Here is a 15,352-nt window from a genome sequence, read left to right as displayed (position 1 = left end):
GTATATTTTCAATCCTATTGGATGAGAAAACCGTCTATTACCACTTTGAAACGCGCCTCCTTCCGGCCCCGCCCACGCTCGCGAGCTCAAGCTCCCGCCCCTCGGCTCGGAAGGCCCCTCGGCTCGGAAGGCCCCTCGGGAGTCGTGTTCTGGACTCCGGCCGCCCTGCTCGCTCGCCCGGCGGAGCCCCAGACCCCTCTCCCGGCCTCGGTTTCTTCACCCATTCGTGAGGTGGAGAATATTCCTGGGGCCTCTACTCCCGGCCGGAAACTAGGCCTGGATCTGCAGGTCCTCCCGGCTTCCGTGCCCCCGGCTGTGCCAGGCCCTGGGCGGGCACCTGGCCCCGGTGACCCCGGACTGGTGGTGGAGCGCGGAGGGCAGAGCAGCCGCGCCCAACCGTGGTCACTGGAGGAGGAGGCACTCCACCAGGGCTTCTGAGGGCTCCCGGGAGGAAGCGCCCTCGCAGCTGGGAGCTGAAAGGACCAGAAGGGAGCAGAGTGTTCCAAGAAGCGGGAGCCTGGGTAGGGAAAGCTGGACTAGCCTGTCATCAGTAACCATGAAGGCTGCCCAGTGTGCCAGGAGTAGAGGTGGGGAGCGATGGGGGTCTGCGGAGGCAAGAGTCAGACCTTGGGGGGCCCAGAAGAAGGTGTCAGGTGAGAAATAAAATATTGCCTGCCCTGTCAGTAAACGGAGGATGGCGCCGTCATCAGTGATTGCAGCCACCTCCAGTGGTGCGCCCTGAAGGGGCTCAGGAAGGAAACGCAGGCTGCTCGCCGCCTAGCAGCCCTCAGACTACAGCCACTCTGGGACAGTGAGACCTCAGGCTGTGAAAACACAGGATACTGGCCCCAGGTTGCTGCGGTGCATAACAAAGGAGTGATTTCCCTGAACCCTGACTCGTGCATCTTCCCATACAAAGAAAAGCGCTAAATTCCTTAACTTGAGATGTCTGGTTTTCTTTTGGCTGCTTCTCTTTTGTCGCAAAACTCTTATATAAGGGGTTCCCATGGTGGCTCAGCAGAAACAAATCTGACTAGCATCCATGAGGATGCAGGTTCGATACCTGGCCTCGCTCAGTGGGTTAAGGATCCTCTGCTCCCGATGCTAGTCTGATAGGTGAAGGGTAATTCTCTCTTCCCCTACAGCGCTTGCTTTGGGCACCCATGCAGACCTTGCACATTATAGAAACTGGTTCAGCAGAGCATGTTCAGTCTTGGCCAGTGTGACTAGAACACAAGGCTTGCAGGACGGAGAGGTTTCCTTCCAAAGAGAACTGCCAGGGAGAGAGGGCCCTTCTTCCTCCAGACATTGTGAGGATGGAATTGCTCCAGCTTGGAGACAGAGCTCCTGGATCAGGCATGTCCTGAAGTCTACCCAATCTTTGGATTGCCAGTTATGAAAGCTAATAATTCCCCTTTTGAAACCCTCAGAGTTCCTGATGGGGAAATGGCTCGGATTGCCAGTGTCAGAAAACGAGACACACGAACACAGGGAGATCTCAACAAGACTCTTTACTTCTGCAAAAGGGTGCTGGTACTGAAAAAACTCACGCAAAGAAGAAAAGACCCTCCCATTTATCCCTAATGCAGGTGATGTACCTGTCGCCTTCCCATTGGTCAGGTCAGGGTGCACATTCCTCTCGGTTGGCTAATTTGAAACAAATTGTTACTGGGACTGAGGGGGGGGGGGGTGGTGGCAGGAGGGTGTTTCAGCCCAAAACTGGAGCAAAATGGAGTCACCAAGATTTCCTTTGATAGAAAAGACATGTTACTTTCCACACGGAGGGAATCTCAGGACAAGTCATCCAACTCTACATCAAGTAAGTTTGAATCATACAACACAGGATGTAAGAAATGTCACGTTTATTGCTTTAAATGAAATTTAATCTGCTCCCAGCTCTAATTTGACAGGTGGGGAATTCCTCTTTTTACCAACATGGGTTGTGGGAAAGTCCTGGGGTTCTGACACAGTTGAGAATGCTGGGGAGCACTCTGGTCTTTAGCCTGTTCCTGCCACTTAGAGATGTCCACCCTCCTGGCTGAAAGTACCCTGGGGCCCAGCCCGCCTTCCAGGTGCCAATCTCAGCAGACCCAGGGAGGATGTGAAGTGTGGGGATCTCTCCCCCAGAAACCTATCCACCTGGCACTTCCCAGCCGCCTCCCTTACTGCCTCGAGCCCCATGGGCTTGCCAGTCTCTCCTGGGAGCAGTGGCATATTGGCACTATTCACCAGGAGGCTTTCACTCACTCAGCCTGTCCTCAAAGACAAGCACTTCCAGTCCAGGGCTGGGTCTGAGGACTCAGGAGAGTGAATCCATTCCTGTCAGAGCCCTGGGCGGGCTCCCACCAGTGCCTCCAACCTTGTTCCTTTGGTGTCGCTGGCGGAGGCTGGGTGGTGCTCTAAAGTCATCCCGGCTTGGTACTGCTGGGTCCTGGCTCTCCTGGCAGGTGACATCATCTCTTTGAGCACCAGTGGCCTCATCAGCAGATGAGTGTTGGGGACAGTTCCTACATCCCCAGCCAGCTCCCCCCATCGCGGTGAGGTTTACATGAGCGAAGGGGTGAGAAGGCCCAATTTCTAGTGGCGCAAGAATTCCGGTCACTTCTCCCACTAACTGCACACGCACAATCAGACTAAGCCACCGACTCAGGGCAGAGAATGGGCATTCCAGATTTCCACGGGCAGAACAGGCTCTGGGAACTCCAAGGACAGGGCGCCAGGAATCCCTAGCGCTAGGCCCTAGGGAAGGGCTAAGGTCTGGGCTAGAGAGGCTTTGTTTAGCAGGTAAAATACAAGCCTCCCGAATAAATCTGAATTCCAGATAAAGACTATACTTTTCATCATTAGCTTGTCCCACGCAACAACTGGGCGACTTGCATTTCATTGGGCAACCCAGCTCTGGGCGGAGTGGGGCGCGCGGCCAAGGAAGGAGAGGCGCACACCGCGGCGCACACTTTATTCAGGTGTGTGTGTGGCGGGGGGGGGGTCTCAGGGTCCGGGGCCGTGCCTGCCCGGCTCAGGCGGCCCCCAGGCGGCGCGCGGGCCCGCAAGCCACGCCTTCTTGCAGCAGCGCCCGCAGCCGGCGCTCCCTGCTCTGCTCCAGCTCCAGCCTCCGCTGCGCCTCTCGCTGAGCCTGCGGGCGGGCAAGTGAGGTCGGCGCGGGGCGGGGCCGGCGCGGGGCGGGGCCGCCCCTCCCCGCGGCGGCCCCGCCCCCACGCCCGGGCTCCTCCCCCCACCGCGGCTCCCGGCCCCCCGCGCCGCCGTGCACCCTGGCGGCCTCCCCAACACCACTGTCCCGACCCGCGGCTCACTCGCGGCTTGGGGCGCAGGGCCTGCGGCGCCGACACGTGCGGCTGGGCCCCCTGCCCGCGGCGCTGGGCCGCCTTCTCCCGGATCCTGCGCTGCAGCTCCAGCACCCGCTCGTCCTGGGAGGGCGCTCCTGCAGTCGCCGACTGCGCCTTCTTCTCCTCCCACCTGGGCGGGCGGTGGGGCGGGCTTAGCAGGGCCCCCACCGCGGTTGACCCGAGGGGTTCAAGCGCGGGGTGGGGTGGGGGGGAAGGCCCTCCGAAGACAGCTGGGGCGGGGCTCCCCAGCACCTCGACCCTTTTGCTCCCTGTACTTAACATTTTTAAAAAGTATTCCATGGGGAATTCCCTTCGTGGCTCAGTGGTTAACAAACCCAACTAGGATTCCTGGCCTCGCTCAGTGGGTTCAGGATCCAGCTGTTGCTGTGGTGTAGGTCGCAGACGCGGCTCGGATCCTGCGCTGCTGTGGCTGTGATGTAGGCCTGCAGCTGTAGCTCGGAATCGACCCCTAGCCTGGGAACTTCCATGTGCCGCGGGAGTGGCCCTGAAAAGACAAAAAGACAAAGTAATAGTAAGTTAAAAAGTATTCCATGTATATTAACTGTGTGTGTCTGTGTTGGGATTAACAAGCAAAAGCCCCTTCCTCTCCCACGCTCCCCTTGCCACCCACGCCTCGAGGTAACCTGCTGCTGCTATTTGGCTATCTTGGGGGATGGCTTACATACTAGGCCAGGTGGGGCCGGAAGAGTCACCTCGGTTTTCCCAAAACAAAAAGACTGTTTGTGTCCCTGTGCTTTTCCAAACAAGAGAGGAGAGCTGCTTGACAACCAAAAGCTACCTGCGAACCCCAACTGAGTCCTGGCTTTAAAAAGTTACAGCAGGCCGTCTCTAAAAGTTATAGCTAGCAGGCCTGGGATTCCTGAAGAAATGTGAACACAAACAGGATATTGGGAGTCTGATGTTTCCAAGTTGAGTCCATGTGCTGTGGTTTGTAGGGCAGTGGTTTGTTTGGTTTTTTTTCCAGAAGGTGATTAGGGGGGTTTGCAGCGTGGCTCCGTAGTAATGAACCGAACCCAACTAGTAGCCATGAGGATGCGGATTCGATCCCTGGCCTCACTCAGTAGGTTAAGGATCCAGCGTTGCTGTGAGCTCTGGCGTAAGTCACAGACTCAGCTCGGATCCGACATCGGTGTGGTGTGGTGTAGGCTGGCCACTTCAGCTGGGACTCTCGGCCCCTAGCTTGGGAATTTCCACAGGCTGCAGGTTCGGCCCTAAAAATACAAAAAAAAAAAGTTCCCGTCGTGGCGCAGTGGTTAACGAATCCGACTAGGAACCATGAGGTTGTGGGTTCGGTCCCTGCCCTTGCTCAGTGGGTTAACGATCCGGCGTTGCCGTGAGCTGTGGTGTAGGTTGCAGATGCGGCTCAGATCCTGCGTTGCTGTGGCTCTGGCGTAGGCTGGTGGCTACAGCTCCAATTAGACCCCTAGCCTGGGAACCTCCACATGCCGCGGGAGCGGCCCAAAAAATGGCAAAAAGATGAAAAAAAAAATGGTGCTCAGGAGTGAAGCATCTGATACTTCCCAATGGTTCCGCAAAGACTAAACAGCTAGCTGGATGAAGCCCATGGCTGGAGGACATGGCCCTGGATATCCAAGCCTCGCCACAGGATTTTTTCACCGCTTTTGAATGCCTGAAACTTGTCTAAGAAAATAGTCCAGGGGTGGGCAGAGTATTGCAAGGGAACTGCCTGGGCAGGAGTGGGGTGGGCTGCCCTTGCAGCCCTAGGTGCCTGCCCTGGGGCCACTGGCACCGACCTCAAGGCCGCAGTCCTCCCATTGGCCGCCCGGCATAGCGCGACCTGCTCCACCGCGTTCTGCAGCTCCTGGCTCTTGGCGCGCTTGCCTCGGATGATCTGGTCTCGCTTCTCCTCCTGCTTGCGCTGCTGGGCTTCCTTGAGCAGAGCCAGCCGCTCGCGCAATTCCACAATGGACATCTCCCCTTCTAAGCCATAGCCGGGGATCTGCAGGGTGGGGGAGCCAGGCCTCAGGCTGGGAGCCAGGCCCACGGCCTGTGCCCAGCCTGCCTGGCTGGGTGCCCTGGCTTTCCCTCTCACCAGTGCTGGTGCCTCGCCTGAGTCCACCGGCCTGGCCCCATTCCCAAGAGAGCCCCTGCCTGCCCAGTGGTGCCTGGGTGACATGTTCACCATGCAGCTTCATCAGGCGGCCCTAGACCTGGGTGAGAAGTCTCAGCTGGATGCCCTGGGGACCCCTCCTCTGTGGCAGGACCCAGATGGAGCTCACCATGGTCTCCCCAGCCAGGAGCTGGGGCTCCGGGTAGAGATCCCCTCGGACTCTGCACACCCCCTGGGGCCAGGCCTGCCCTCACATCACCACGCAACAGCCTGGCCTCTCCTGGTGTTTTTCACACAGGCTTCCAGGCACTGCTGCCCTCTTTCAGCCTCCCGCCTTGGCCTCTGCACACCTGCGTGCTCCCTACACTGCCCTCTCTGCCCGGGCCTGGTGAGTCCTCAGAGCGCCCCCCCCCATGGAGCCAGTCTTGCCCACCCACGGGTGCTACAGAGGTCTCCCTGGCAGGACAGTGAGGGTCTGGGCCGGTGCACAGCAGCTGGATAGGAGTGACGAGCCGATCTCGGCTTGGGCCCAGACCACCTTAGGCCTTGGTGGGAATTCTGGACACAGCCTCCCTTGGCACTACCAGGCCCAGCAGGACATGGGGAAGCTCCCCGAGCTCGTGGGGTGGTCGTGGGCTGGGGCTGGGTCCCCACCTGCGTTAGGTCCACCAGCTTGCCCTTGCGCGTGGGCTGCGTCTCCAGGGCTCGCAGCTGGGCGGTAAGCTCACAGCGCCGCCTCTGCTCCTCCTTGGCCGCCTCTGCGCTGCGCTGTAGCAGCTCCCGGCTCTCCTCCATCACCTCCTGAACTAGGGGCCAAGCGGGGCGCTGAAGGGCGGGAGAGCGGCCAGGCCGCACGGGGCAGGGGTGGCGCCCCTGGTGGGCGCCGTACCTATCTGCCGGCGGCCCTTCAGGAGCTTCGTCTGTGCCGCTCTGACGTTCTTCTGCGTCTCCATCACCTGCTCCACCAGCTCCTTCACGGACCTTTCCTCCTGGAGGCGCCTCTCAGCACACTGCTGCATCAGCTCCGCTGTCTAGACAACGGGCCGGCCACAGTCAGAGCTGCTGCCTGAGCCCCTGGGCCCGCCCCAGCCCTAGCCCGACGAGCCGCATGAGGTCTGGACAGCAGATCCCTGAACCACCCTGGAACCTGGGTCTACGCTCATCAGCTTCTGGAGGTCGGGCCTTGGGGGAAGATCCACTGCGGTCCTGGAGGTGTGAACCTAGGCGCGCACAGCCCCTCCCCAGCTGACAACGAAGCTGAGGAGGACAGCCCCAGAGTCCTGGGGAACCCGGGTCGGAGCCACTGGGTTTGCCCTGAAGCCTACCCACTGACTGCGGTTAAGAAAGGAAGGCATCCCTTGCTTTGAAGCCATGTGGAGCTGAATGTTCAGGTTCTGCCCAGGTCTGTGCATAGGACGTGCCGGCCCGGAAGGCCCTAGGCTCCCCGTCACGTGAGCCCCAGGCATGCGCTGATGATGAACTGGCAGTCGTCCCACACCGTTTTTCTCGTGTAGCGTCAGAGGTGCACGCCTCTAAAGCGCAGGGCACGATGTTGCCACTTTCAACCACACGCAACAGGAGCCACCCTGCCCGTCCCTGCCGGGGGCCCCCTTTTCTGCTCAGCATTGTGGGTACCAGGCTCATCCACGTGTTTTCCAGGAGTGCAGATGGCTGATTCTCAGGGCTGTCTGGGGGAATGGGTCACTCTTTGACCCATTCCACCACTGATAGACATTGAAGTTGTTTCCAGTTTGGCGCCGTTATGAACAATTCAGAATATCATTGTCAGTCTTGAAGATGCTACAGAGGATAGGGTGGGATTTAAACCTCCTGCCACGGAGCCCCTGGGTTTCCCAGCCCCCCGAAGCCTTGGCAGCTAGGGGCTCACCTCCGACTGTGTGGCACACGGAGGGATGGCCTGTGGTGGCATGGACTCCAGGCTCAGGCACACTGGCAGGAAGGAAGACTTTCGTAAAGCAATTTGCCAGCATGTATAAGACTGGTTCTTGACCACCTCTCTTTGTGCCAGGTAATTCCAGAGCTAAGAAAAGGGATCAGGGCTCTCGGACAAATGGCTGTTTGGGGCTGGGCAGGGAAGGTACAGACGGGCCTGGAGCACACAGGTCCGAGAAGAAAGCAAGTGCAAGTGCTCAGAAACCAAGAGGATGGGGGTGGCTGGGTCATGTCCAAGGGCCGTAGAAGCCAGCCTGAAAGGGCGCCTCCCGCTGGCCAGAGCTGGCGCAAAATAAACCATGTCCTACTGCATTAAAACACAAAGTAGGAGTTCCCGTCATGGCTCAGCGGAGACGAATCAGACTAGCATCCATGAGGACACAGGCTCGATCCCTGGCCTCGATCAGCAGGTTAAGGATCCAGCGTTGCTGTGAGCTGTTCTGTAGGCTGTAGACTCGGCTCAGATCTGGTGTTGCTGTGACTGTGCTGTAGACCAGCAGCTGAAGCTCCCATTCAGCCCCTGGCCTGGGAACTTCCATAAGCTGCGGGTGCAGCCCTGAAAAGAGAAAAAAACAACAACCACAACCACAACAAAAACCCCACAATGTGTAAAATGAAAACCTGCGTCCACACTAATATAAATAAGCGAGTAAGTGGGGGAGAAGAGACAAGCCTTCTGTGCTGAAGAACCCACGTAACATCTTCTTGAGGGGGTGAGGGTGACCCAAGAGGAGGCCCTTCCCGTGGAAAGGGGGAGAAGCCGGGCCATCAACCTGCGCGGTGACGTGCAACAGTGGGCGCCCTGAAGGAATGTGCTGAGAGGCCTGGCGTCTTCCGCGCCAGTCTGATCACAAGCACGTCCGTCATCCCAGCGGAGGGACGTTCTGTAGGACGCCCGCCCAGCAAGCTTCAGAACTGCCAGGGCCATCAAGGACAAGAAGGCCTGAGAAAACGTCACAGCCGACAGGAGTCTGAGACATGACAGCTCAATGAAACTGGTGTCCTGGGCCGAAAAAGGCCGCGACGGTGGGGGAATTACGCCATCCCCATCCAGTGCGGAGTTCAGGTAAATCAGGTACAAATTCTGGTTTGTGAGTTGTGATGGGTGCACCCCAGTGATACTGGGTTAGTGTCCCCCTCACATTCCTGTCCGCCTCGAACCTCAGAACATGACCTTATTTCCAACTAGTTAAGGATCCAGTAAGTTAAGGATCTTGAGATGAAATCATCCTGGATTTAGGGCCTAAATCCGAGGATAAGTGTCACTATAAGAAGAGGTAGAGACGGGGTGAGGCCGCCACAAACCGAGGAATTCCCGGGTCACCGGAAGCTGGGAGAGGCTAAGACCAAGCACCGCCCACCCAACACCCGGATCTGGGACCTCGGGCCTCCAGAACAGCGTCAAGGGCCGTCCAGTTTTCTGGGCTTTGTTGTGGCCAATCGGGAAGCCCTGCACCTGGTGATGTCAGATGTTACCGGCAGAAGAAGCTGGGTGAGGAGAACAGGGGAGCCCTCTGTGTCATTTGCAACTTTTCTGTCCCTGTTAAAAACACTCCAAAATAAAAAGTTCATTTTAAAAAGTACTATTGGGACACAAAAAGACAACCCACAGAATGGGAGAAAATCTTTGCAAGTGAATCGACTGACAAGGGATTAATCTCCAAAATTTATAAACAACTTCTGCAGCTCCATACCAAAAAAACAAACAACCCCATCAAAAAATGGGCAGAAGATCTAAACAGACAGTTCTCCAAAAAAGACATACAGATGGCCAAGAAACTCATGAAAAGATGTTCAGTGTCATTCATTATTAGAGAAATGCAAATCAAAACCACGATGAGGTCCCACCTTTCACCAGCCAGAATGGCCAGCATCCAAAAGTCTACAAACAGTAAGTGCTGGAGAGGGTGTGGAGAACAAGGAACCCTAGTACACTGCTGGTGGGATTGCAAATTGGTGCAACCACTGTGGAAAGCAGTATGGAGAATCCTCAGAAAACTAAACATAGAACTACCATTTGACCCAGCAATCCCACTCCTGGGCATCTATCCAGAGAAAACCATGACTGGCAAAGACACATGTACTCCGATGTTCACTGCAGCACTATTTACAATAGCCAAGACACAGAAACAACCTAAATGTCCATCGACAGAGGAGTGGATCCAGAAGATGTGGTACATACACACGATGGAATATTACTCAGCCATCAAAAAGAACGAAATACCAGCATTTTTAGCAACATGGATGGACCTAGAAACTATCATGCTAAGTGAAGTCAGCTATACAATGAGACACCAACATCAAACGCTTTCACTGACATGTGGAATCTGAAAACAGGACAGACGGAACTTCTTTGCAGAACAGATGCTGACTCACAGACACTGAAAAACTTATGGTCTCCGGAGGAGACAGTTTGGGGGGTGGGGGGATGTGCTTGGCCTGTGGGATGGAAATCCTGTGAAATCAGATTGTTATGATCATTATACAACTACAGATGTGATCAATTCATTTGAGTAATAAAAAAAAATGAAAATAAATAAATAAGTAAAAAGTACTGTTGGGGAAGTTCTCATCATGGCTCAGCAGGTTACAACCTGATTCGTATCCATGAGGACTTGGGTTCGATCCCTGGCCTCGCTTGGTGGGTTAAGGATCCGGCATTGCCATACGCTGTAGTGTATGTCACAGATGCGGCTTGGATCCTGTGTTGCTGTGGCTGTGGTGTAGGCTGGTGGCTGCGGCTCCCATTTGACTCCTAGCCTGGGAACCTCCATATGCCTTAGGTACAGCCCTAAAAAGCAAAAAAATAAAAATAAATAAATAGAAAATACTGTTGGGGGAGTTCCCGTCATGGCGCAGTGGTTAACGAATCTGACACTAGGAACCATGAGGTTGCGGGTTCGATCCCTGGCCTCGCTCAGTGAGTTAAGGATCCGGCATTGCCGTGAGCTGTGGTGTAGGTTGCAGACGCAGCTCAGATCCCATGTTGTGGTGGCTCTGGCGTAGGCTGGCAGCTACAACTCCTATTTGACCCCTAGCCTGGGAACCTCCATATGCTGCAGGAACAGCCCAAGAAATGGCAAAAAGACAAAAAAAAAAAGGAAAGAAAAAGAAAATACTGTTGGGGAGTTCCCTGGTAGCTCCGTGGGTTAAGGAGCCAACATTGTCAGTGCAGCAGCATGGGTTGCTCCTGTGGCGTAGGCTTGATCCCTGGCCTGGGAACATCCACACGCTGCAAGTGTGGCCAGATAAATAAATGAAAAGTACTTTCAAAAAACTTTGTAATAAGTTCGAGGAAAGCTTGTGTGGACATATGAGGCGAATACCAGCAGGCTCCCAAACACGAGGAGCTGCGTCTCAAGTGAGTAGAGTAGATGCCAAGGAAGACCTGGCCTCAGAGGCGAGGGCGCCGAGTCCCTGGGTGCCCAGCCACCCGCCCGTCCAGGTGGCGCAGAGACAGCCTGGAGACCGCTGGGAGCCTGGTCCTGGGAACGAGGAGAAAGGGGGCATCTCCCGGCTCTGCAAACCTCGTGAGACCGGGAGGCAGCGGAGAGGCCCGCCTGGGAGGCAGGTGCCCGGGTCCTGCGGTCAGTAGCCTCTGGTGCCCGCCCCCACCCGTGAGAATGGGAGTCAGAGGAGGCCTAGCGCGGAGGGAGGACTTTCACCACCCCGCCTGCTGTGTGACGGTGCAGGCCACGTTGAGGGGGCGGTTACAAGGGACTCCTGCCCCTCCAGGTCAGGGGTCACGAGCCACATGGGGAAGATGAGCCACCAAGCCCGCCCGGCAGTAATGTGGCCGCGCAGCGTTGAGGACGGCAGTTCAGACAGAGGCTTAGAGGGGATTCAAAATCTCACAGAGCCTAAGACATCTGGGTTTCAGTCAAAACCACAGCTCATACCAAAGGTCAGGATGAAGACGCAATCAGCAGATGCCGACGCCGAGACTGCGGTTGTTACATTTGACGCCGACTGTTTCTTTTTAGAGCCCCACCTACATGTGGGAGTTCCTGGCTGGGGGGGAGTCGCAGCTGCAGCAGGTCAGAGCCGCATCTGCGAACCATGCACAGCTTGCGGCAACTAGGGATCCTTAACCCATTGAATCAGGCCAGGGATCAGGATTGAACCTGCGTCTTCATGGAGACTAGTCAGGTCCTTAACCTAATGAGTCACAATGGGAACTCGGTCAACGACTTTTATTCATTTATTTTTTTTTTTTAATTTTTTTGTGTCTTTCCTAGGGCTTCTCCCACAGCACATGGAGATTCCCGGGCTAGGGGTCTAATCGGAGCTGTAGCCACCGGCCTACGCCAGAGCCACAGCAACACGGGATCCGAGCCGCGTCTGCAACCTACACCACAGCTCACGGCAACGCCAGATCCCCAACCCACTGAGCAAGGCCAGGGATCGAACCCTCAACTTCATGGTTCCTAGTCGGATTTGCTAACCACTGCGCCATGATGGGAACTCCTGTCAACGACTTTTAAAGAAGTCATCATAAAAACACCTCAACTAGCTATTATGAAGAACCTTGGAGCTCCCATTGTGGCGTAGCAGAAACAAATCTGACTAGGTTGCGGGTTCAGTCCCTGGACTTGCTCAGCAGGTCAAGGACCTGGCATTGCCATGAACTGTGCAATAGGTCGCAGATGCGGCTCGGATCCCGCGTTGCTGTGGCTGTGGTGTAGGCCGGCGGCTACAGCTCTGATTCATTTTATGGAGCTCCATGTGCCGTGGGTGTGGCCCTAAAAAGACAAAAAGACAAAAAAAAAAAAAGAACCTCGACAAATTTAACATAATTAAACAGTATTAATTGATATTAATTAAAGATTATGTTAACAACCACAATGGAGTCAACCAGAAATCAGTGATGAATGATAACTGGAACATCTCCAAATGCTTGGAAACTAAGTTACATTATTTTATTTATCTATTTATTTTAGGGCCATACCCGCAGCACATGGAGATTTCCGGGCTAGGGGTCGAACTGGAGCTGTATCCGCTGGCCTAGAGCACGGCCACAGCAACGCCAGATCCGAGCAGTGTCTACACCACACCTCACAGCAGTGCCGGATCCTTAATCCACTGAGTGAGGCCAGGGGCTGAACCTCACTCCGGGATGCTAGTCAGGTTCATTTCCGCTGAGCCACGACAGGAACTCCCTGAATTACATAATTTTAAATAATCCAGGGGTCAAAGAGAAAAATCTCAAGCGAAATGAAAAAATACATTGAATTGAATGAATATCAGAATGTGTGGCCACAGCTAAAGCAGCAAGAGAAGGGAAACGTGCAGCACTGAGAGGTTACGGTAGCAAAGCAGAGAAGACTCCCCTCTACCTCCCGCTCAAGGAGCCCGGAGAACAAGTAAAACGAAGCGAGAAAAGGAGGGGAAATACCAAGGAGCAGAAACCGATGACATTGGGAACAGTAAAGTGGTGGGGAAAAATCAGTGGAATAAGAGCTGGTTCTTCAAAAGGATCAATGACATTGACAAACCTCCAGCAAGGTTTATAGGACAAAAGTGAAAAGACACAAATCACCAATATCGAGAAACAGGTTACATCACGTTAGACCCTACAGACAAAAAAACGATGGTGACAGATTCTTACAAACAACTCCATCTGCATACATTTGGCAACCTCGTGAACTGGATCAATTCCTCAAAACACACACTCACACACATACTCACACTCACACTCACACACACACACACACTACCACACCTCGCCCAGTATGGAACAGATGATGTGAACAGCCTTGTAACTTATAAGGAAATTGAACTTCTAATTTAGAAACCTCTAAAAAAGAAATCTCCAGGCCTACACGATCTCATTAGATAATTCTACCCAATGTTGAAAGAATTAATATCAATTCTATACAATCTTTCCTAGAAAATCTGAGGAGAGACTGCTTTTCAAATTCATTTTATGGAGCTAAAATTACCTGGATTCTAAAACCAGACAAAAGATAGCACAAAGAAGAGAATTACAGACTTAACACCCCTTCTGAAATGTTATGCAAATTTGATTTTGTTAAAGGTTAATTTATGCAAGAACACCTTTAACAAAATCAAAATAGGAGCAAATAGAATTCAGCACATATGAGAAGGATCCCATGTACCCAAGTGGAGTTGCTTCTAGGGCTACAGCCGGTTCAACGTGTGAAAATCAGTCAGTGTAACCCACCACATTAATAGGCTAAAGAAGAAAGAATCGCATGATCACATCAGCTTATACAGAAAAGCACTTGGTAAAATTTCATCATAAAAATGCTCAGAGGAATTCCCATTGTGGCGCAGTGGTTAGCAAATCTGACTAGGAACCATGAGGTTGTGGGTTCGATCCCTAGCCTCACTCAGTGGGTTAAGGATCTAGCGTTGCTTTGAGCTGTGGTGTAGGTGAGTAGCAGCAGCTCTGATTTGACCCCTAGCCTGGGAACCTCCATGTGCCATGGGTGCAGCCCTAGAAAGAAAAAAAAAAAAAAAAAAAAAGAAGAAAAGAAAGAAAGAAAGGGAAAGGGAACACACACACACACACACGACCGGGGCACTTTGCTGTACAGCTGAAATTGACAGAACACTGTAAATCAACTATAATTTAAAATTTTTTAAAGAAGAAAGTGGACATGATGAACTAAGCTTTGACAGAGGCATTGAGAAAATTCACTGAGGACAGGACAGTCTCTTCAATAACTGGTGTTGGTTGGAGTTCCCGTCGTGGCGCAGTGGTTAACGAATCTGACTAGGAACCATGAGGTTGCGGGTTCGGTCCCTGCCCTTGCTCAGTGGGTTAAGGATCCGGCGTTGCTGTGAGCTGTGGTGTGGGTCACAGTCATGGCTCGGATCCCGCGTTGCTGTGGCTCTGGCGTAGGCCGGTGGCCACAGCTCCGATTTGACTCCTAGCCTGGGAACCTCTATATGCCGCGGGAGCGGCCCAAAGAAATAGCAAAAAGACAAAAAAAATAAATAATAATAATAAAATAAAAATTTTCTGCACAGAAAAAGAAACGATCAATGAAATGAAAAGGGAACCTATGGAATGAGAGAAAACATTTGCAAATCATATATCCAATAAGGGGTTAATGTCCAAAATATATAAGGAATTCATAGAGCTCAATAGCAAAATAAAATAATCTGACTAAAAAATGGGTGAAGAATATGAACAGTTTTCTTTTCTTTTTTTTTTTTTTGTCTTTTCTAGGGATCCTACGGCATATGGAGGTTCCCAGGCTAGGGGTCCAATCGGAGCTGTAGCCACCAGCCTACACCACAGCCACCACAGCAACACGGGATCCGAGCCACGTCTGCAACCCACACCATAGCTCACGGCAACGCCGGATCCTTGACCCACAGAGCAGGGCCAAGGATCAAACCTGCAACCTCAGGGTTCCTAGTTGGATTCGTTAACCACTGAGCCATGATGGGAACTCCATGAACAAACATTTTTCTGAAGAAGACGCACAGATGGCCAACAGGTGCACTAAAAGATGCTCAATATCATTAATCTTCAGGGAAATGAAAATTGACAATGAGATAACACCTGGTATCTGTCAGACTCTCATAGAAAGTCCAAAGCTAACACGGGTTGGCAGAGACATGGAGAAAAGGGATGCCTGTTGACTGTTGGTGGGGCTGTAAATTGGTGCAGCCACCGTGGAAAACAATGCGGAGGCTCCTCAAAACATAAAAAACAGAACTTCTGGAGTTCCCGCCATGGCTCAGCAGAAACCAGTCTGACTAGCATCCATGTGGGCGCGGGTTCGATCCCTGGCCTTGATCAGTGGGTTAAGGATCCAGTGCTGCCGTGAGCTGTGGTGTAGGATGGCAGCTACAGCTCCAATTCGACCCCTGGCCTGGGAACCTCCCTATGCTGTGAGTGCGGCCCCAAAACAGACAAAAAACAAACCAAAACAAGTAATCCCACTTCTGAGTACGCATCCGAAGGAAATGAAGCCAGTATCGTGAA

General features: G+C 53.6%; 1 protein-coding gene across 1 annotated transcript in view; it reads right to left on the bottom strand.

The window, feature by feature from the left end:
* Window positions 1–1,845: 1,845 nt before the first annotated feature.
* Window positions 1,846–15,352, bottom strand: part of CFAP99 (cilia and flagella associated protein 99) — a 38,797-nt gene continuing 25,290 nt past the window's right edge. The window contains exons 12-16 of the mRNA XM_047799144.1: window positions 6,326–6,467; window positions 6,091–6,242; window positions 5,120–5,325; window positions 3,312–3,474; window positions 1,846–3,133 (exon numbers count right to left, since the gene is read on the bottom strand). Coding sequence (XP_047655100.1) covers window positions 3,017–3,133; window positions 3,312–3,474; window positions 5,120–5,325; window positions 6,091–6,242; window positions 6,326–6,467 — 780 coding nt within the window. The 3' untranslated portion in view covers window positions 1,846–3,016. The remainder of the gene's footprint in view (window positions 3,134–3,311; window positions 3,475–5,119; window positions 5,326–6,090; window positions 6,243–6,325; window positions 6,468–15,352) is intronic.

This window comes from Phacochoerus africanus, chromosome 10 (assembly GCF_016906955.1).
Source record: "Phacochoerus africanus isolate WHEZ1 chromosome 10, ROS_Pafr_v1, whole genome shotgun sequence".
In the NCBI taxonomy this organism is placed as follows: domain Eukaryota; kingdom Metazoa; phylum Chordata; class Mammalia; order Artiodactyla; family Suidae; genus Phacochoerus; species Phacochoerus africanus.
Note: the sequence above shows the minus strand (reverse complement) of the source record. Positions and strands in the feature narration are given on the sequence as shown.